This window comes from Stegostoma tigrinum, chromosome 30, assembly GCF_030684315.1.
Source record: "Stegostoma tigrinum isolate sSteTig4 chromosome 30, sSteTig4.hap1, whole genome shotgun sequence".
NCBI lineage: Eukaryota > Metazoa > Chordata > Chondrichthyes > Orectolobiformes > Stegostomatidae > Stegostoma > Stegostoma tigrinum.
The window spans coordinates 26,700,003-26,722,494 of NC_081383.1; the positions used below are offsets into that span (position 1 = coordinate 26,700,003).

At 42.3% G+C, this 22,492-nt stretch overlaps 1 protein-coding gene across 6 annotated transcripts in view; it reads right to left on the reverse strand.

The window, feature by feature from the left end:
- The window catches only part of sppl2 (signal peptide peptidase-like 2), a 46,441-nt gene that overhangs the window by 16,319 nt on the left and 7,630 nt on the right, over positions 1-22,492 (reverse strand). For all 6 annotated transcript variants that reach the window (XR_007250314.2, XM_048559620.2, XM_048559619.2 and 3 more), the window contains exons 3-9: positions 20,573-20,755; positions 17,347-17,436; positions 10,107-10,246; positions 9,171-9,310; positions 6,257-6,353; positions 6,016-6,126; positions 2,381-2,462 (exon numbers count right to left, since the gene is read on the reverse strand). Coding sequence is in view for 5 of the 6 variants with exons in the window: in XM_048559620.2 (XP_048415577.2) it covers positions 2,381-2,462; positions 6,016-6,126; positions 6,257-6,353; positions 9,171-9,310; positions 10,107-10,246; positions 17,347-17,436; positions 20,573-20,755 (843 nt within the window). In the remaining variant the exon portion in view is untranslated. The remainder of the gene's footprint in view (positions 1-2,380; positions 2,463-6,015; positions 6,127-6,256; positions 6,354-9,170; positions 9,311-10,106; positions 10,247-17,346; positions 17,437-20,572; positions 20,756-22,492) is intronic.

Sequence of the window (22,492 nt, forward strand, 5' to 3'; positions counted from 1 at the left end):
GTGGGCTGCCAATCAAGCAAGCCGTCTTATCCTCAATAGTATTGAGCTTTGAGTGTTTTAGGAATTGCATTCATCCAGGGAAGAAGAGAGTATTCCACCCTAATTTTGCCTTGTCAATGAAGGAAAGGTTTTGGGAAGTGAGGCCGTCAGCTACTCACCACAGAATAACCAGTCTCTGACCTGCTCTTGTACCCAGGGTACTTGTATGGCTGGTCCCACTGAGTTTCTGATTACAGGTCACTGGGAATGCCCAGGATGTCGATAGTGGAGAATTCAGCAATGGTAATGCGACTGAATACCAAGTGACAATGGTTGGATTTTCTTGTTTGAGATAGTAATTGCCATGCACTTATGTAGTGTGCAAGTTAATTGTCACTTATCATCCAGAACCTGAATGTTGTCCAGACCTTGCTGCATTTGGACGTGGGCTGCTTCAGTATTTGAGGAATTGTGAATGGTGCTGACATCGTGCAAGCATTAGTGTAAACTGCAATTGCGGCCTTGTTGACACACTGTACAGATAAATAACTCAGCATTTTCCCCCAAAATTCAAACAATCTGATTGACTACGACAAGCTGATACAACTTGCTACCTCATAACTGAAAGTGCTAATGGATCAATGATAATGGGAACTGCAGATGCTGGAGAATCCAAGATAATAAAATGTGAGGCTGGATGAACACAGCAGGCCCAGCAGCATCTCAGGAGCACAAAAGCTGACGTTTCAGGCCTAGACCCTTCATCAGAGAGGGGGATGGGGTGAGGGTTCTGGAATAAACAGGAGGAGAGCGGGAGGCGGACCGAAGATGGACAGAAAAGAAGATAGATGGAGAGGAGAGTATAGGTGGGGAGGTAGGGAGGGGATAGGTCAGTCCAGGGAAGACGGACAGGTCAAGGAGGTGGGATGAGGTTAGTAGGTAGGAGATGGAGGTGCGGCTTGGGGTGGGAGGAAAGGATGGGTGAGCGGAAGAACAGGTTTTGTGAGGCAGAGACAGGTTGGACTGGTTTTGGGATGCAGTGGGTGGAGGGGAAGAACTGGGCTGGTTGTGTGGTGCAGTGGCGGGAGGGGACGAACTGGGCTGGTTCGCAATAAACAACTGCACCTCCCAGTTGCAAACCATTTCCACTCCCCCTCCCATTCTTTAGATGACATGTCCATTGTGGGCCTCCTGCAGTGCCACAATGATGCCACCCGAAGGTTGCAGGAACAGCAACTCATATTCCGCTTGGGAACCCTGCAGCCCAATGGTATCAATGTGGTCTTCACTAGCTTCAAAATCTCCCCTTCCCCCACCGCATCCCAAAACCAGCCCAGCTCATCCCCTCCCCCCACTGCACCACACAACCAGCCCAGTTCTTTCCCTTCTCCCACCGCATCCCAAAACCAGCCCAGTTCGTCCCCTCCCCCCACTGCACCACACAACCAGCCCAGCTCTTCCCCTTCCCCCACCGCATCCCAAAACCATCCCAGTTCGTCCCCTCCCCCCACTGCACCACACAACCAGCCCAGCTCTTCCCCTCCACCCACTGCATCCCAAAACCAGTCCAACCTGTCTCTGCGTCCCTAACCTGTTCTTCCTCTCACCCATCCCTTCCTCCCACCCCAAGCCGCACCTCCATCTCCTACCTACTAACCTCATCCCACCTCCTTGACCTGTCCGTCTTCCCTGGACTGACCTATCCCCTCCCTACCTCCCCACCTATACTCTCCTCTCCACCTATCTTCTTTTCTCTCCATCTTCGGTCTGCCTCCCCCTCTCTCCCTATTTATTCCAGAACCCTCACCCCATCCCCCTCTCTGATGTAGGTGCTAATGGATCAAGTTTACCTCATTAACACAATGAGAAAGATGTGGAGACAATATGTAAGAAGTCTGTGAAAGTCCCCCAACCATCAATAATAAACCTAAAGTATCTAAAAAGTATACTGCACAAGGGGAAAAAGAAACCTCTGATAATGTCTATCCAGCCAGGAGCTTGTTCATTATAGATATCCTTTCAACCAGTCTGGCCATTATTGTCAGAGATAATGGGAACTGCAGATGCTGGAGATTCCAAGATAATAAAATGTGAGGCTGGATGAACACAGCAGGCCAAGCAGCATCTCAGGAGCACAAAAGCTGACGTTTCGGGCCTAGACCCTTCATCAGAGAGCTCTCTGATGAAGGGTCTAGGCCCGAAACGTCAGCTTTTGTGCTCCTGAGATGCTGCTTGGCCTGCTGTGTTCATCCAGCCTCACATTTTATTATCTTGGCCATTATTGTCAATGGGTCACATATAGATCAGCTGATGAATTTAGACTCTAGCTATCCAAACTTTAACTGTAAATATCATTTCATAACCAGCTAGTATTCATGCAACAGAACTCAAGGCACAGTACCTTAAAAGTTGGGAGTCGGATTGTTTTCAACATATATAGGCAAAAGGCAATCCCCAGAGTATCTTGCAAAACCCAGGCCCATCTGTGAAACAGGATCCATTCAGTACTCAAAAACTGCGCAATAAATCATTGCCCCAAAAAGCAGCAACACCAACATGATACTTTATAAGAATAATGTCAGATGCTGAAGACTCATTAGTACAAGCCATTTACTCAGGATGTCCATTTAAAGATACCTTTGGTACCTTTCAAGTAATTTTAAAAACAGCAGCTTTTAATAACTCAATTTTCACTTAAGGTTAAATAAAGAAAACCAGCAATTATGAAATATCAAATTATGAGAAAACATCTGCATGTTTGCACTCTGACCTTAATTAGCACATATCAAACAGAAGTGGGTAATTGATATAGTGCAATAATCAGCAAATAAATTTCACTGCAAGAGATTTAGGTATACATATTAGACAGTGAACACAAATGTATAAATCTGCATAATGTAATTTTAAATGTATAATAACACAATGCAAATAGGAGATAAACAAGCAATTCATGAAAGTCCTTTGTACAAGAGTGGTTTAAAATCACCTCTACACATCTAAGAATGCTCACATATTGGGTTAAGAATTGAAACAAATATTCACACCATGTAATTTCAAAACCAGTAATACAAACAGGTACAAATAATAATTGTTAACTCAAAGTGTAACAAAAAGCTAAATATTGTAAATTCTAGCATACTGAAGGAATATGTATAGGAAACAGGCCAGCTAATTTTATCAGAATTTTTAAATTTAACATTTGAATAGCAGCAGGATGCTATGGGAAGTTAGGGAAGAAATGGCAGGGGCCCTAATAGAAATACTTTTATCATCTGTAACCATATGTGAAGTGCCAGAGGACTGGAGGGTGGCTATTTTTGTGCCTTTAATTAAGGAAGGCTATAAGGCAAAGCCTCGGACCTAGAGACCTGTGAACCTGACACTAGTGGTGGGTAACATGTTGGGAGGTGATTCTGAAAGATAGGATGTACATACATTTAGAGAGGCCCCAAGGAATGATTAGGAATAGTCCGAACGGTTTTGTGCAAGGGGAACTGTGTGTCACAAACTTGATTAAATTTTTTGAGAAAGTAACCAAAAAGATTCCCGAGAGCAGAGCTGTAGTTATTTACCTGGACTTTGGTAAGCTTTTGGTAAGGTTCTGATTGGTAGACTAATTAGTAAATTTATATCACATGGGATTCAGGGCGAGGTTGCCAATTGGATAAAAAATTGGCTTTATAGTAGGAAACAGAGGATGGTGGTGAAGGTAACAAAGTGTGAAGCTGGATGAACACAGAAGGCCAAGCAGCATCAGAAGAGCAGAAAAGTTTGATGTTTCAGGTCGAGACCCTTCTTCAGAAATGGGGGAGAGGAAGGGGATTCAGAAATAAATAGGGAGAGAGGGGAGGAGGGGATAGAGGATGGATAAAGAAGATAGGGTGAGAGGAGGCAGACTGGTCAAAGAGGTGGGGTTAGAGCCAATGAAGGTGAATGTAGGTGGGGAGTTAGGGAGGGGATATTTTGGTCCAGGGAGGACAGATAGGTCAAGGAGGCCAGATGAGGTTATTGTGTAGGAGATGGGGGAAACCAAGCCGAGGCTTGGGACCGCTTTGTGGAACACCTATGCTCAGTTGACAACAAACAACTACACCTCCAGTCGCAAACCATTTCAACTCCCTCTCCCCCTCCCCCTCCTCGGACAAAATGTCCATCCTGGGCTTCCTGCATTGCAATGATGATGCCACCCAAAAGATGCAGGAACAGCATCTCATATTTCACTTGGGAACCCTGCAGCCCAAGGGAATCAATGTGGACTTCACAAGCTTCAAAATCTGCCCTCCCCCGACCACATCTCAAGATCAGCCCAGCTAGTCCCTGCCTCCCTAACCATTCCTTGCACCTCATGCCTCACCCCCATCTCCTACACACTAAATTCATCCTGCCTCCTTGACCTATCCGTCCTCCCTGGACCAAACTATCCCCTTCCTAACTCCCCACCTACATTCACCTTCATTGGCTCTAACCCCACTTCTTTGACCTGTCTGTCTCCACTCACCCTATCTTCTCCTTTATGCATCTTCTATCCGCCTTCCCCCCCCGCCCCCCTATTTATTTCAGAATCTCCTTCCCCTCCCCCATTTCTGAAGAAAGGCCTTGACCCGAAATGTCAAACTTTCCTGCTCCTCTGTTGCTGCTTGGCCTGCTGTGTTCGTCCAGCTTCATACCGTGTTATCTCAGATTCTCCAGCATCGTCAGTTCCTACCATTACTTTCAGTATATGAGTTGGGATATCATGTTGAGGTTGTACAGGATGTTGGTGAGGCCTCTACTGGAGTAATGTGTGCAGTTCTGTTTGCCCTATTATAGGAAGGATATTATTAAACTGGAGAGGGTTCAGAAAAGATTTATCAGAATGTTACCAGGAATGGAGAGTTTGAGTTGTAAGTGTAGGATGGATAGGCTGGGATGTTTTCACTGGAACATAGAAGGTTCAAGGTGACCTTCTGGAGGTTCATAAGACGGTGAGGGTGAAGGTGAATGGCAAAGGTCTTTTCCCTAAGATGGAGTAGTTCCAAACTAGGTGGCATATTATCGAGGCCAGGGGGGAAAGATTTAAAAAGAACAAGGGAAACTTTTCTTACAGTGAGTGGTTAGTGTGTGGAATGAACTGCCAGAGGAAGTGGTGGATTCAAGTACAATTAAAACATTTAAAAAACATTTGGATCAGTATATGAATAGGAAGGGGTTGGAGGGATATGGGCCAAATGGCCAAATGCAGGCAAGTGCGACTGATTTAGTTTGGGAACATGGTCAGCATGGGCGAGACTGACAGAAGGGTCTGTTTCCATGCTGTATGACTCTAAGAGAAAGAGCAAAAGCAGGCAGCATTCTCAAAAGAAGATCAGAAAATGGGAGTATGGTGGTATCAAAGTTTGCTTAATATATGAGAGGAAACATCACATTAAACGCATCATGAGGAAAAAAATCATATGAAAACCTATATCAGTGAGGAGGGATAACTCAAGTGAAAAGTAAACGGAAAAAGATAACAAAATAGAGGAAAAGATAGCCAAATTTTAGAATGTAGATTCCCACAAGGGTGGGAAAGTTTAGTCCACATGTTAATCTACATGCTAATTAAAGGTCTGCAGTTATTAAAGTCAACTTGAATTTTTGACAATTGTTATTCAGATAGAAGAAAAATCCAAGAAAATGGTCAGATTTGTAGGAGGGGCAATGAAAATGATATGCGAGTAGCAGCCTGTGTTAACAACTGAACAGACAGATGTTTGGCAAAGCTGCTACCTAATCTGTATTTGGTCTCCTTGGGTGTAGACTACATTGTAAGCATTGGATACAGTGATCTAAAAGCAAACAAATTGTATGCAAAACAACAAGACAATATTACTGGCATAATAGGATGTAGAGCTGGATGCACACAACAGGCCACATTTTGGGTCTGGACTCTTCTTCAGAAAATGTTCTGCTCCTCTGATGTTGCTTGGCCTGCTGTGTTCATCTAGCTCTACACCGTGATATCTCAGATTCTCCAGCATCGGCAGTTCCTACTATCTCCAAGACAATATTACTTACTTGTCTTCATTTCTGAATACTGCCCACACACAACTAATTGAGACACAAAGCATGCCCAGAAACAACATCCGTACTTGGGGACGCTTGTGACTACATGGTAGGTCTGGAATCCTGATTAGAAGAGGAGAAAGATACAGCGTAATATCAGTGGAAAGGCAAGGAGAGAATTCCAGATTCAATGTTGCTTTAAACTTGGTTTTTACATCAATTTACAAAAGACATATTCTAAGTTACACCATACCTGCATTCACAGAAAGAGATTCTCCCGACAAATGGAGACAGGCAGCTGTAAAGCCCAATGGAAGATGCAAGGCAGAAAATTCCTATGATTACATACACTGGTTTTGAAACAAGAAACAATGAGTGAGGACTTAGCTAATTTGACTTTTGAATATGCACAAGTGGAATAGTAGTTTACAAATCTCTTAGAACACAGAACATAGAACGCTACAGCGCAGTACAGGCCCTTCGGCCCTCGATGTTGCACGACCTGTGAAACCAATCTGAAGCCCATTTAACCTACACTATTCCATTATCATCCATATGTTTATCCAACAACCATTTAAATGCTCTGAAAGTTGACAAGACTACTACTGCTGCAGGCAGGGCATTCCACGCCCTTACCACTCTCTGTGTAAAGAACATACGTCTGACATGTGTCCTATATCTATCACCCTTCAATTTAAACCTATGTCCCCTTGAGCTAGACATCACCCTATGAGGAAAAAGGCTTTCACTGTCCACCCTATCTAATCCTTTGATTATCTTTTTACGTCTCTATTAAGTCACCTCTTAACCTTCTTCTCTCTAACGAAAACAGCCTCAAGTCCCTCAGCCTTTCCTCATAAGTCCTTCCGTCCATACCAGGCAACATTCTGGTAAATCTCCTCTGCACCCTTTCCAATGCTTCCACATCCTTCCTATAATGTGGTGACCAGAACTGTACGCAATACTCCAAGTGCAGCCGCAACAGTTTTGTACAGCTGCAACATGACCTCATCGCTCCAAACCTCAATCCCTCTACCGACAAAGCCTAACACATCGTACGCCTTCTTAACAACCCTATCAACCTGGGTGGCAACTTTCAGGGATCTATGCACATGGACACTGAGATCTCTCTGCTCATCCACACTACCAAGGATCCTACCATTAGCCCAACACTCTGTATTCCTGTTTTTCCCTCCAAAGTGAATCGCCTCACACTTTTCCGCATTAACCTCCATTTGCCACCTCTCAAACCAGCTTTGCAGCTTATCTCTGTCCCTCTGTAACTTGCAAAATCCTTCCGCACTCTCAACAACTCCACTGACTTTAGTGTCATCTGCAAATTTACTAACCCATCCTTCTAAGCCCTCGTCCAGGTCATTCATAAAAATGACAAAACAGCAGTGACCCCAAAACAGATCCTTGCGGTACACCACTAGTAACTGAACTCTGGAATGAACATTTCCCATCAACCACCACCTTCTGTCTTCTTACAGCTCGCCAATTTCTGATCCAAACTGCTAAATCACCCTCAATCCCATTCCTCCGTATTTTCTGCAATAGCCTACCGTGGGGAACCTTATCAAACACTTTACTGAAATCCATATACACCACCTCTTTACCCTCATCTACCTGTTTGGTCACCTTCTCAAAGAACTCAATAAGGTTTGTGAGGCACGACTTACCCTTCACAAAACTGTGTTGACTATCCCTCATCAAATTATTCCTTTCTAGATGATTATAAATCCTATCTCTTACAATCCTTTCCAACACTTTATCCACAACTGAAGTACGGCTCACTGGTCTATAATTACCAGGGTTGTCTCTACTCCCCTTCCTGAACAAGAGGACAACATTTGCCATCCTCCAGTTTTGTGGCACTGTTCCTGTAGAAAATAATGACATAAAGATCAAAGTCAAAGGCTCTGCAATCTCCTCCCTAACTTCCCAGAGAATCCTAGGATAAATCCCATCTGGCCCAGGGGACTTATCTATTTTTACACTATTCAGAATTGCTAATACCTCCTCTTTATGAGCTTCAATCCCGTCTAGTCTAGTAGCCGGAATCCCAGTATTCTCCACGACAACATTGTCTTTTTCTTATGTGAATACTGATGAAAAATATTCATTTAGCGCCTCTATCTCTTCAGACTCCACGCACAACTTCCCACTACTGTCCTTGACTGGCCCTTATCTTACTCTAGTCATTCTTTTATTCCTGACATACCTATAGAAATCTTTAGGGTTTTCCTTGATCCTACCTACCAAAGACATCTCATGTCCCCTCCTGGCTCTTCTTAGCTATCTCTTTAGGTGCTTCCTGGCTAACTTGTAACTCTCAAACACCCCGAGCCTTCACGCCTCATCTTTACATAAGCCTCCTTCTTCCTCTTGACAAGAGATTCAACTACTTTAGTAAACCACGGTTCCCTCGCTCGACCACTTCCTCCCTGCCTGACAGATGCATACTTATCAAGGACATGCCGTAGCTGTTCCTTGAACAAACTCCACATTTCAATTGTGCCCAAACCCTGCAGTTTCCTTCCCCATCCTACGCATCCTAAATCTTGCCTAAACATCACAATTCAAACAGTGCACCTAATTTTAACTCAAAAATTCCATACTGTTTTGAAAATTTTTTCCTCTTGAAGATACAGACCTCTAGTTCCAGACAACTAATACTGAACAGCATCTCAGCTGTTCGGCATAGGAGTCTAGACAGCCAGCGTCAGCATATTAAGTGTTGACAATGTCACAGTGGAGTCTATTCTTACAAGTGCCGGATGCCGTACTTCTTAGTAAGAGTCTATAGTTTAGGAGTCCTGATTCATGGCTACTTCCTTTTACCCCTCTCTATCCAGAGGTCCTAATTTAGGTGAGAACAGCAGGGGCAGGTAAGATTTTGAAGAATAATTGTATTAACAAATGGACTGAACCTGGGAACTTCTTGCAAAGTTTGGCTCAATTGCACTCACTAGGCCAAGCAGCATCTCTTTACAAGTCAAATGTATAAGTTCTACTTCAATAAAATATGATACTATGTCAAATATTTCAAACGTCCACCCACAGTAAGAAACGTTTTACGTGTAACATGTAAAAAACTGTGGCACAAGACTTGCTGCCATCTAGCTCACGCCCAGATACTTGGACATTCGATAGCAGTGACGTACCTAGTTGATGGTAGAAGTAGTAAAGGAGCACCAACATTGAGCAGCACATAACCACAAAAATACAGATCATAATTGGTGTAACATCGACAGTTTCATCATCCTGTTTGTCTGCCCCATCATGCTTGTTTTTCATGTAGCGCCTTAAATAGGAGCAAAAATATTAAAATACTACACTTCACATGAGAATAAAAATGCTCACATAACTGCCTGATGTTTATTTAATAAAAATGTTTAAATTGTGATAACACTAGCACGTCCTCTCCATCTGTTACCACCCTGGAGATAATGGAGGTGAGCTGCCTCAGTGAAGCGCTGCAGTCGTCCATTTGGTGTAAGTAGCCTCACAATGCAGTGAGGGAGGGTCTCCCAGGAATTTGATCCAGCAATTATGAAGGAAAGTCAACATGGAGTGCAACTTGAAAGTGAACTTGCAGATATTCCCATGTGCCTTACATTGTAGTGCAACACCGGGAGAATCAGACACAAGTGCAAATAGTGACCACTACTCTCTTAATTTAGCTGTGAAAAATTCTCGGTTCCTGTTGGACAGATAATCAGAAAGGAATTCTGGCCTGCACCCAAAGTTTCTCAAAGAAATTTGAGATATGAATTCAGAGGAGCAGAGTTTGATAGTGAGAATATGGTTTCTGATTCAGTCAACACAGCTTAGGCAATGGTGCCAACATCCATCCTCAAGATCACACCCTGATCATAAGTGTATTAAAGAATTAGATAGCTGAGAATGAATAGAATTGCAGCCCACATCAATAAATGAATAAAAGAAATTTATACACATAATATTCCAAAAAGTGGATTTGTACTGTAAATACTCCTCTGGCTGGTTTGGCCAAGGTGACTGAAGGAGTACTGACAGCTATCAATCATATAAAACGTTGTGCACATTTTGCTTAGTTCCATGCAGCACGGGCTACCTACTTTTTCACATCTTTGCTTCCTGCCCAGTAGCCACCAATTGCCACTGTTCCAACTGCCATGACGAAGATAACCACCATGTTATAGTCCAGGAATGGTTCGTTTGGGGCATACATTGCAACTTTGATTGATTTTCCAAATGTCTGTGTTAAAATAAAGCATTTTTTAAAAACATAAATGTTATTCATTTGGATTTGCCAATTGGAATGTTACACATCAGACACCAACAACTGTGACAGGGCTTAGTCACAAAATATGTTAACAGAAGTAGTAAAATTTGAGACATTTTGAACATTAAGCTTCCAATATTGTCCTAAATGCATGGTGTTTAACACCTGTGAATGATCAGTATTGAGGTGTAACAGTATTGTGTCACTAGGGCCACCTTTTTGGATCAAAGAATACCAGCCTTCCCATGATGAGCTTAATCTTCTGTTTTCATTCATTTGCATAAAGGTAAGGCCTTGATATCAGTAGATCCTACTTCTGAAATTTAGGATTCATCTGCTAACGCAATATAGCAAAGATAAAATTACCACTTAACTAATTGGCTGATAACATTCCAACTGGTCAAAACCAGCAAGGAAAAAGTACAAACTTGAGATAGAACTGAACCATAGGACTGTAACGGTGGGCAGGCAAAGGCTGCTGCACACCACCTGGACAGCCTTGCCCCACAGTGTACTTAACAGCATGGGAAGAAGCTACATCGCCCAATAAGTTCATGCCAGCTCTCTGTGGAGCACTCCAAGCTATCGGGACGTGCTATAAAACATTTTAATTACATTTTCAGAGCCTAAATTCAATTGTTTTCTTAGTTTCATGTCGAGTAGATCTTTTAGGTAGTCAATGCTTCACATAGATTAACCAAACTCCATTTGCTCCATTTGTTCAGTGGCGGGTGTGGGGAGAGAGCGTGAGGAGACTGCTGGCAAGGTGATCTTTTTATTTTAAAAGACTGAGCTTGTGGAATCAGCAGCCTCCATTTTTGCAGCAGCAGCGGGAGTGATGACAGCGAAGACCAGGGGGCTGCCGGGAAGGTAAGTTCTTCATTTCGACAGTGGAGCTGAGTAGGAGCGACGAATTGTGCTCTGGGAAGGTGAGTGAACTGATATATTTGGGCAGTGGCTAAACCCGAGACACTACACGTGTAGTGTCTTCCACCCAGCCTCCTCCTCTGACCAAAAAAAAGACCCTGTGGTATGTTGATAAGGTAAGGCTTTTCTTTTTCTCTTGCTGGTAAGTAGAGTGATTGGTAAAAGTTTTTTCATTTCATTTATCTATCATTTGATATTACAATAGGACTAAGCTAAGCTTAACAGTAAAAATGGCAGGAGATCCCAGGCCCGTGTTATGCTCCTCTTCCTCAATGTGGAAGCTCAGGGACGCAGCTGATGTCCCTGACTCCTACACGTGCAGGAAGTGTGTCCAGCTGCAGCTCTAGTTAGACTGCATGATGGCTCTGGAGCTGTGGATGGACTCACTTTGGAGCAGCCACAATGCTGAGGAAGTCGTGGATAGCACGTTTAGTGAATTGGTCACACCACAGATTAGGATTGCTGAGGGGAAAAGGGAATGGGTGACCAAAAGGCAGAGAAAAAGCAGGAAGGCAGTGCAGGTGTCCCCTGCCGTCATCTCCCACCAAAACAGGTATACCGTTTTGGATACTGTTGGGGGAGATGGCTCACCAGGGGAAGATAGCAGTAGTGAGGTTCATGGCAACGTGGCTGGCTCTGCTGTACAGACAGGCAGGAAAAACAGTGGAAGGGCTATAGTCATAGGGGATTGTAAGGGGAGTAGATAGGCAGTTCTGTGGTTGAAAGCGAGACTCCCGAATGGTTTGTAGCCTCCCCGGTGCACGGGTCAGGGATGTCTCAGATAAACTGCAGGACATTCTGAAGGGTGAGGGTGAACAGCCAGCTGACATGATGCACATGGGCACCAATGACATAGGTAATAAACGGGGTGTGGTTCTACAAGCAGAATTTAGGGAGTTAGGAGCCAAGTTAAAAAGTCGGACCTCAGAGGCAGTAATCTCAGGATTGCTACCAGTGCCATGTGCTAGTCAGAGTAGAAATGAAAGAGTAGGCAGGATAAATGAGTGGCTTGAGAGATGGTGCAGGAGGAAGGGGTTCAGAATTTTGGGACATCGGGACCGGTTCTGGGGAAGGTGGGACTATTACAGATCAGACGGTCTACACCTGGGCAGGACTGGAACCAATGTCCTAGAGGGTACTTCTGCTAACGCGGTGAGTGAGGGTATAAACTAATGTGGCGGGGGATGGGAACCAAATGAGGACATTAGTGAACAGTAAGGAGTTAGTAACTAAAGCATGTAAGGAACTAGATAATGAAGTCAGTGTGATGAAGGGGAAGAGTAGGCAGACAGCAGTGATGAACACAAAGAGTTAGGTGGTCTGAGGTGTATTTGTTTTAATGCGAGAAGTGTAGTAGATAAGACAGATGAACTTAGGGTTTGGATTAGTACCCAGGAGTATGATGTTATTGCTGTTACTGAAATCTGATTGAGGGAAGGGCAAGATTGGCAACTAAATATCCCGGGATAAAGATGCTTCATACAGGATAGAGAGGGAGGTAAAAGGGGTGGAGGAGTTGCATTACTGGTCAAAGACGATATCACAGCTGTGCTGAAAGAGGGCACTATGGAGGAATCGTGCAGTGAGGCAATATGGGCAGGGCTCAGAAATAGGAAGGGTACGATAACAATGTTGGGGCTATACTACAGGCCTCCCAACAGCAAGCGTGAGATAAAGTTACAAATATGTAGACAGATTATGGAAAGATGTAGGAGCAACAGGATGGTGCTGATGGGGGATTTTAATTTTCCCAACACTGACCGGGATTCACCTCGTGTTAGGGGTTTAGATAGAGCAGAATTTGTAAGGAGCATCCAGGAGGGTTTTATAGAGTAGTGTGTAAATAGTCTAACTTGGGGAGGGGCCATACTGGACGTGGTGTGGGAGAATAAGCCCAGGCAGGTAGCTGATGTTTCAGTAGGAAATTACTTTGGGAATAGTGATCACAATTCCATAAGTTTTAGAATACTCATGGACAAAGATAAGAGTGGTCCTAAAGGAAGAGTGCTGAATTGGGAGAAGACCAACAATAGCAAAATTCAGCAGGAGCTGGAGAATGTGGATTGGGAGCAGCTGTTTGAGGGTAAATCCACATTTGATATGTGGGAGGCTTTTAAAGAGAGGTCGATTAGACTGCAGGACAAACATGTCCCTGTGAAAATGAGGGATAGGGAGGGCAAGATTAAGGAACGATGGATGACAGGTGAAATTGTGAGACTACAAAGAGGAAGAAGGAAGCGTACATATGGTCTAGGTGACTGAAAACAGATGAAGCTTTGGAAGAATATCGGAAAAGTAGGACCAATCTGAAATGAGGAATTAAGAGGGCTAAAAGGGACAATGAAATATCTTTAGCAAACTGGGTTAAGGAAAATTCCAAAGCCTTTTATTCGTACATAAGGAGCAAAAGGGTAACTAGAGAAAGGGTTGGCCCACTCAAGGGCAAAGGAGAGAAGTTATGTGAGGAGTCAGAGAAAATGAGTGAGATTCTTACTGAGTAGTTTGCGTCGGTATTCACCGAGGAGAGAGACATGAAAGACGTTGAGGTTAGGGACAGATGTCTGATTACTCTAAGTCAAGTTGGCACAGCGGGGGAAGAGTGTTGGGTATTCTAAAAGGCATTAGGGTGGACAAGTCCCCAGGTTCAGATGGGATCTATCCCAGATATATGAATGGGCAGGGAGCAGAGGGATACAGATCCTTGGAAAATAGGCGACAGGTTTAGATAGAGGATCTGGATCGGCGCAGGCTTGGAGGGCCAAAGGGCCTGTTCCTGTGCTATAATTTTCTTTGTTTTTTGTTCTTTGTTCAAACTCTGTTTTAAAGCCCAAAGAATACAATGATGTACAGAACCTTTAGGAGAAGAAACAAATTAAATAAATTAGACCAGACTAATCCAGCTGATATCCAGAATTCAATATGATAACGTAATATATCAGCTGCTAATGTTCCCAACAGGCTTTGACAGGCCTGTTCAATACCAGAATGCCTAGCTGGCAGATTTTATCTACAACAGGAAAGACATGGTGCCGCATCTGAGCTGGAATTCTTCTACAGAGCTTGGGAAACCTGTAGTACATGATACAGAGTTACTCACAGCTCTCAGTCTATCCTCCATGTCTCCACAAGGACACAAGCTGGTTCTACTCAAACTAATGCATAATGTAAAATAAAATGATGAGAATGCAGTATGCTATGCTTGTACACTGCATGTGAAATGACACATTCCCACGACTGACTGTATTACCAAGACAAGCTTCTGGTACTGGATAGATACTGCTTTCTGCTGGAAAGGAACATTAACTTTAGGGCAAATGACTCTCACACTTCTCTACATTCAGACTGAGAGTTATGCTTTAATGTTCATTTCACCGTCAAGGCCGTCCCCTTCCACTTTATAATTATCATTTAAGTTTTAAAATCCCTCCATGGTTCCAGCTCCCTTCATCTCTAATTTTCTTCAGCTCTTAATCCTTAGAAATCCTTGTGCTCATCAATTTTAGCCTGTTCAGTATCTTCTTTTTGATCACTGTACTACTGCCTTAAAATGTGATGAATTCCTTCCATTAATCAGTCCATGTCTCATTGTTTTGTTGCCCCATTTATGATATTCGTTAACACTTCTTGACCAAGCTTTAAATCATATATTCTCTTATCTCCTAGCATAGTTCATGTTAAATTTTGTTTGATCATAAAGAAAGCTGTACTTATATAGCACTTCTCATGATCACTAGACATCTGAACGGGTTTGAAACATTTTTGAGGTAGAGTTATTGTAGCCATGTAGGAATCACAGTAGCCAAATACATGCACGGCAAAGTCTGTGAAAAGCAATATGATAATGATGTATTTGTAATGTTGATTGAGGGATAATCAGTGGCCAAGGTAGCAGGGATAGCTTCAGTGCTTTTCTTCAAAATGGTAATATATTCCTGAAGTTTCATTCCCGAGTTGTTAGCGCAGAGTCTGGAAAATTTCAAAGGCCACAAACCCTTCTGCAGTTCCTATTATCTCTAGTCAGCAGCAGGAATTGGGGCCCATTGTCTTGGTAAACAGCTCAGAGGCATCCACCAGTGCAGAAGAGGGTGTTTAAAAGGGCAGCCTTGGCGCTCTGGATCTTTGCCCCAGCTATTAATCAAAGTAATAAAATAAAAAAAGTCCCCAGTCCTCTTCTTACATGCCACATTCATATCAATCTACATCAACTCATGTTCATGCCCACTCCTACATGCCATCTCATACCCTCCGACCTAAACTCCTCTCTTGATCCCATATCCCTTTATAGCTCCTATGACAACTCATATTACCCTACGCCATCCTTTGCTGATACACTTTCCATTCCACCTCAACCAATATGCACTATGGGTAGACCACAGTATATATGTTGAATCTAAATAAAGATCTATGTATCTACTGATAACTTCACTAAGTTTAAGGAAAAAAAATGATTTTTAACAAATTACTACCTTTAAATTCATTTAATCCCTTATCAAAATAGTCCTGCAAAAAAGCAGTACAGTCATTTGGAACTGCCAATTAAACTGTGAACTGATTGGTATCCTGCCATGATGACAATTTGTTGTCCCCCCAGGCTTATGTGGAGAGTGAAATAGCAAGCACTCATTTTTGTTCTAAAATTTCAGGCTATTTTTCAGAAAATGGGTTGGCCAGAAGATTTAAACAGCATAAAATATTTATAATTCTAATGAGTTTCACAGTCCTAATGAGTTTATATACGTTTTCCACACATTCATATTGATTTTTAACAGTCCCGAAGGATACTAGGACCTCACCGAAAGATGTTCAAGGACATTTCCAAATAACTGGCAGTTTTAGACTTTCTCCTGAAAAATGTAAAGACCGCAAGTCATGTCTCAGGCATCTCACAATTGAAATAAAATCAGAAATTTGCTGGTAAATCTTAGCAGGTCTGGCAGCATCTGTGGAGGGAAATCAGAATTAACGTTTCAGGTCCAGTGAGCATTCTTCTGGATCCGAAATGTTAACTCTGATTTCTCTCCACAGATGCTGCCAGACCTATTAAGATTTTCCAGCAATTTCTGTTTTTGGTTCAGATTACCAGCATCTGCAGTTCTTTCAGCTTTTTGTCTAGTATCTCACAATTGAAAGTGCATTTGTTTGATGATTGCTACACTTCAAAATGTGCAACTGTCCTCTTGAACCATGGATACGCCAAGTAAAATCCACCTTCACTTTCCCATGACAACAATAATGGGTGCTAGGTTTCCAGAATTGTAGCTCTGGTACCACTTTGGACAAGTCAGAGTCCTTCTCAGTCAGTATGAAAGTTCATGTCATAGAATCTTTTCCATCAATGTCCAGGCAGATAGGGCCATGGCTTAATGTTCCAACTGAAAGACACTACCTCCAACAGTACATTTCTCCCTTCATTCTGCACTGGAGTATCTGCCACAATTCTGTGATCAAGCTCTGCAACAGAATTTCAATGAAACCTGCTTACACAGAAGCAAGAGTGTAAGCCGTAGCTGATAACACTCTTTTAAAAGTGCTGTGGGACTCTTTACAACATTAAAGGCACAATGTAAATGCAAGTTGTTGTTGTCACAAATCTTTTGTTTCCTCCAACTTCAGAACAGGCCAGCAATAGCTGCAACTAATATGGATAGGTGGAAGTGGACTACAACCTCACCATTTCTTCCTGACCCAAAGGCATTCAACCAAATTTCCCGCTTCCTGTCAATATCCAGCGGTCCTTGCGAGAAAGTGAGTGACTGAGAGTGGATGTTGTGAGAGGCAAGTTTCAGTCTTGACGGCATGGTTCTACGGAGTTTGAACACACTGGGTCAAAACAGCACATGATAGCCAACGGCGTGAAGGTATAGGCATATTAGTGCTATTGGTAGAGAAGACGCAGCAAAGAAAACACTGTCAAAAACTGCTTTAAAAACAGATTAAATCAAACAACTTATTCAGTATCAACCAATTAATTTGTCTTTTTGGGGATTGGGGATTTTTGATCCCAGATTTCAACTGTTTCTTTCTTTATCTTCATGCATTTCTGCTGCTCTCTTAAATGAGAGCTGTTGTGTCTGACCCACCTGGATCTGTAATAAATATTTCTAAAAACACCCCACCCACTAACAAGGACACATGAGAACCTTTACCTTTGATATATCAAGCATGTCATCGTAACTGAGGAGAGCAACCGGGATATCAATTTCCTCATACTGACTCCCATTTCCACCTGGAGGCACCTGCAGAGCAGAAAAGAATTAATCAGACAGTAATCAAACACGGCAGTTTACATAGACATGCCTTTAATCCCACTTTCATTGTGCATAGATTGAACAGTTTTGAAAAATGTAAGAGGAGACAGTAAAAGTCCTGAGGCAGTATCTGAATAAACAGTACATGGTTTTTAATCTAGGGCCATCATGTCATACAAGTCCACAGATAGGCAATGATAATTAGTGGGATAACAGAGATAGCATTTATTACATTTGCAAGTGGATTTCCTGTGGTACTGCTTATGAGGCTATTAAGAGAATAACTAGTGCTACCGTTAAAAGTTGCTGAGACTATTAAAAATGGCAATGTGAGCAAGGCTATGAAAAGCAAAGTTGTACAACCGGGGTATAAAAACCCCTACAAGCAGAAACTGCCGGCTATTTTCAACAGGGCAGGAAGTAACCTATTGTACTCAAGTAAGGAAGAACATCAAACCACCAGGTGGGTTGAGAGCCCCACCAAAAAAAAGGAGAATGGCAACCCTACAGATGAGCTACCACTGGATCAGGAACAGGAGAATTAGATCAGACATCATACTACTTGATTAGGAAAATCATTCAGACAAAAGCCTCCAGATCAGGCTGGAAAACAAAGCAAGAAACAATGTTGAGCAGTCATAAGTCAGAAAATTAAGAAAAAATTCACTACAAGAAGTCGAGGAAAACCTTAAGACTTGCTAGGTAAACAACTAAAAGTATTTACCAGAGAAAAGAGCCTGAATGAAAAGGGCAAGGCTGAGGCTAGTAAACAAGAATCAGCAAGACCCATCAAAACAGTGAATAACCTTAAAATGGGTAACCAGGGAACTAAGTGTACAAATGATGAAAACAGGAAATGCAAAAGTGAAATTATATAAATAAAATAAACTGAAAAAAAATTTATAAAAATAAATATACATCCCATAGAACTGCTCAAAAGGAGGCAGACACAGCTGTACTTCAGAAATTGTAAACTGCTTGACTGAACTATCTATTGTCCATAGTCTACAACTGCAGTGGTGCAGAAGCTGTTACATTAGCAATTTCAAGCCTAAGTGATTCTTCGACGTGACAGCAGGAAGTGGTTTACTTGTACAGAAGTACACCCATCTGCAAGATTTTTAGTGAGCTTTGGGTAGCTTTCAATTAAACCCTTTTATACTTCAACATTTGTCCCGCCAGCCGTATTCTATAGAGCTCCTTTAACAGCTCATGCAACTCTACAAATGAGTTACACTCCAAAGGGAAACAATAATTATTGACTGGTGTCTACATGTTTAATGGTTGTGTGAATTACATGCTTCTTTGAAAACTGTTTTCTGCAAATGCCACGTTTTGCATTCATCAATAAATTTGTTTACTGACGTTCGGGTTTCTTTTCGTGAAAAATAGAACTTGCAAATGATCAATGCTCAGGTATTATAAATGCTGTAATGAAATATTTAAAATTCTGAGAAAATAACTCAAGGTCCATTAATTTTGGAGTAAACAACTGGAGGGTAGGTCAGTGCAATTTATATCAGTGACCTGTATTGCCACTGTTACCATGGAAACACAACAGCTTGAGCGTATTAGGGGCATTGCTCGGACAGGGGTAAAAAGTGCACCACAGTGTCTGCATGAAAGCAATGAGCGTTAATTTCCTGAGAGAGGCAGAGAACAGCAAGTAACATTTCAATAACATCCCTTGCATTCACAGAGATCTATAAATGTTTTAGGAGGTCTAAAAATAATGGATACAAAGCTGGATTCGTGAAACGTCATGGAAGGAGGAGAAATGCCAAAAGCACACATAAAAGGGAATGCTGGGAGAACTGCATGCAGGAACCAGCGGGTAACTGAAAGTACACACAGTCTGTTAGAGGAACAGAGGAAGCACAGGTAGTGATCCAGTATTCAGAAGAGGTCTGGGCATTATGCAGAGAGATTCAGTTGGGGGAGATCAACAAGGAGGGGATACAGCAATAGCCCACAAAGGTTAAGGGCAAGATTCATTAATTAAATTTAGTGGGGCTCAAGAAAGCATACAAGCATAGAAAGCACACAAACATCGCAGAGAAAACTACTGCCAACCCATTTGTGGTACCAGAGAAGTATCTTTAGAGACAGCTAAATTTAGACACTGTCATATTACAAATTTTATTGCAAGAACACAACATTAAGCCTGATGAATTCAATGCATATTCAGCAGATCAACTTTTGGAACAGGCAATGCGTCATAAGTCTGCTGTGAGTCTCAGTTTCACACTAAGTCTGTCTGTGAATCCCACTGAATGAAACTGCCGTATAAATTACATAGAATATACAGCAGAGAAAAAGTCATTTAGCCTAACGTGTCCCTGTGTCATTCATATTTCCACACTGCATTAACAATAAAACCACATGTTCCCTTCTTCCACATATGTTTCTATATTTCCCCCTTTTACTGCCTTAATGCTATTTGCATCAATAACACCTTGTGGTGGCATTGTCCACATTCATATTATTCTCTGGATAAAGAAGGTTCTTCTGAATTCTCCATCTGATTTCCCACCGAGAATCTTATACTGTTGGACTCTAGCTTTTGTCTTCTCCACAACAGAACATGCTACCAATATGCTTTCTTCCAGGTCACACAATGAAGAAACACATCTTTACAGATATAGGTATCTTGAAGAGTCTGTAACACTTATTTTAAAACCAAAATGCTTTTAATTTAATGGACATTCTATTGCAATGTGATGCTTAATATTACAAACTGATTACATTGAAATACGTATATAAAAAGCAACATTCCTTATTAACTAGTGACAATTGGAACTTAATTGCTGAATTAGGAATGGAGACGCTGCTGTCAGCCCTGGAATGCTTAACATTTTGCAATGTTAACTAAACAATGACAGAAGCATTGTAAATGGCTTCACAACATGCCCCTCCCAAAACCCCTAGGAAGATGGTGAGGCAAAACTGTCAAGGCTTATGCTTCACATTGTTAGAATGAATTATGTTAGTCACATAACACAACAGCTAACAGGAATGGTAGCTACATGCAGTCTCTATTACAACTTTAGCTAGCAGAGGCGTAACGTCACAAATAAAGCCATGACCAACTAAACCAGAAAAAATTCTGTCCATTGTTTCTTACCAGACTCTGCCTGCTGACAATGAGCAACCCTTTGGCTCCATTGATCTGAGCAAGTCTTACTTTCTCATAGAAAGTACAGTTCCCACGCATCACCATGGCAATTCTATTGCTAAACCCTTGTAAGGGCACATCTGAAGGTGTGCACAGGTCAGAGGCTGTCAGGTCCTGGAGCTGCAAGACAGACTAAGAGAGAAAGAATATAATTTTAGGTGTAGTTTAAACCGACTAGGTGAGATATTTTCATAATTACGTTAGTAAATCAAGAGCTTCTGCTGAAAAAATGCATCAAAATAAAGATTTCAGGTAGAACTGGAACGTTTCATTTTTGAAGTGAACATTTAAATTAAATATTACCTATTCAAATCACTGTATTAGCATACACAATACGATAAAACTGAAGTATATAGACTAATTTCTACAGCTAATTGCAACTGAACCACAACATGTTACACGCTGCATTAGCAAAAATAAAAAAAAAGACAATTTCTGGCAATTGTTTCCTTCACTTTTTAAGACAATGAATCTTTGCCAGGGACCTATTCCCATGGAAACAAGATACTATTGGTACTTTGCTGAAATAGTTGTCCTTCACATGTGAGCCTACAAAATTTTTTGATTGATTTATTGTTGTCACATGTAGCATGTATAGTGAAAAGTGGTGTTTTGCATGCTATAAAGACAGATAATACTAAACAAAATGCACCTGGACAGCAGATCAGAGTGTATAATACTGTGATACACTTGCAATGAAGGTGCAGAGAAAGAGAGAGATCAGAATTAACATTTGAGAGGTCTGTTCAAAGTCTGATAACCGCAGGGAAAAAGCTGATCTTGAATCTACTTGGACATGCATTCAAGTTTCTACTGTTCTGCCCAACACAAGAGGGTGGAAGAGAGTATTATTGAGGTGGAAGGGGTCTTTGATTATGTTGGTTGCTTTCCTGAGGCAGCAGAAAGTATAGATTGAGTCAATGGATGGAAGGCTCGTTTACATGATGGACTGGGCTATTCTCACAACTCTCTGTAGCTTCTTGTGGTCTTAGGAAGAGCATTGGCCATACCAAGCTGTGATGTATCCATACAGGATGCTTTCTATGCTTCCCATAGAATTGTTGTGGACATGCTGAATTGCCTTAGCCTTCTGAGGTGGTAGGGACATTGTTATATTTTTATGACTGTCGGATCAATGTGTGCGGATTGGGAAAAATTGTCACAGTGATCATCACACCCAGCAACTTAATGCCCTTGACCATTTCTAGCTCAGCACTTTTGACACAGATGGGGTCGTGCCCTCCACTCGCTTCCTGAATTCAATGACCAGCTCCTTGGTCATTGGTGTGTTGCCTCCCAGGTGCCAGGGTCCGTGATGTCTCGGATCATGTCTTTGGGGTCCTGAAGGGAGAGGGTGACCAGCCCCCAGTCGTGGTCCACATAGGTACCAACAACATAGGCAGAAAGAGGGATAGGGATGTCAGGCAGGATTTCAGGGAGCTAGGGTGGAAGCTGAGAGCTAGAACAAACAGAGTGGTTATCTCTGCTTTGTTACCCATGCCACATGATAGCGAGGCAAAGAACAGGGAGAGATGTCAGTTGAACACGATGGTGCAGGGATGGTGCAGGAGAGAGGGCTTCAGGTACAGGGACAATTGGGGCTCATTCTGGGGAAGGTGGGATCTCTACAAACAGGATGGTCTCCACTTTAACCAGAGGGGCACTAATATCCTGGCTGAGGAATTTGCTCGTGCTATTCGGGTAGATTTAAACTAGCTCAGAAGAGGGATGGGAAACTGAGGTGTAGTTCCAATACACAGGAGGAAGACAGTAGGGAGGGCATGGGCAGGATCTCACTGTCAAAGGAGTGTGCTGGCAGACAGCAAGCTGATTTGAAGTGTGTCTACTTCAACGTCAGGAGTATCCGGA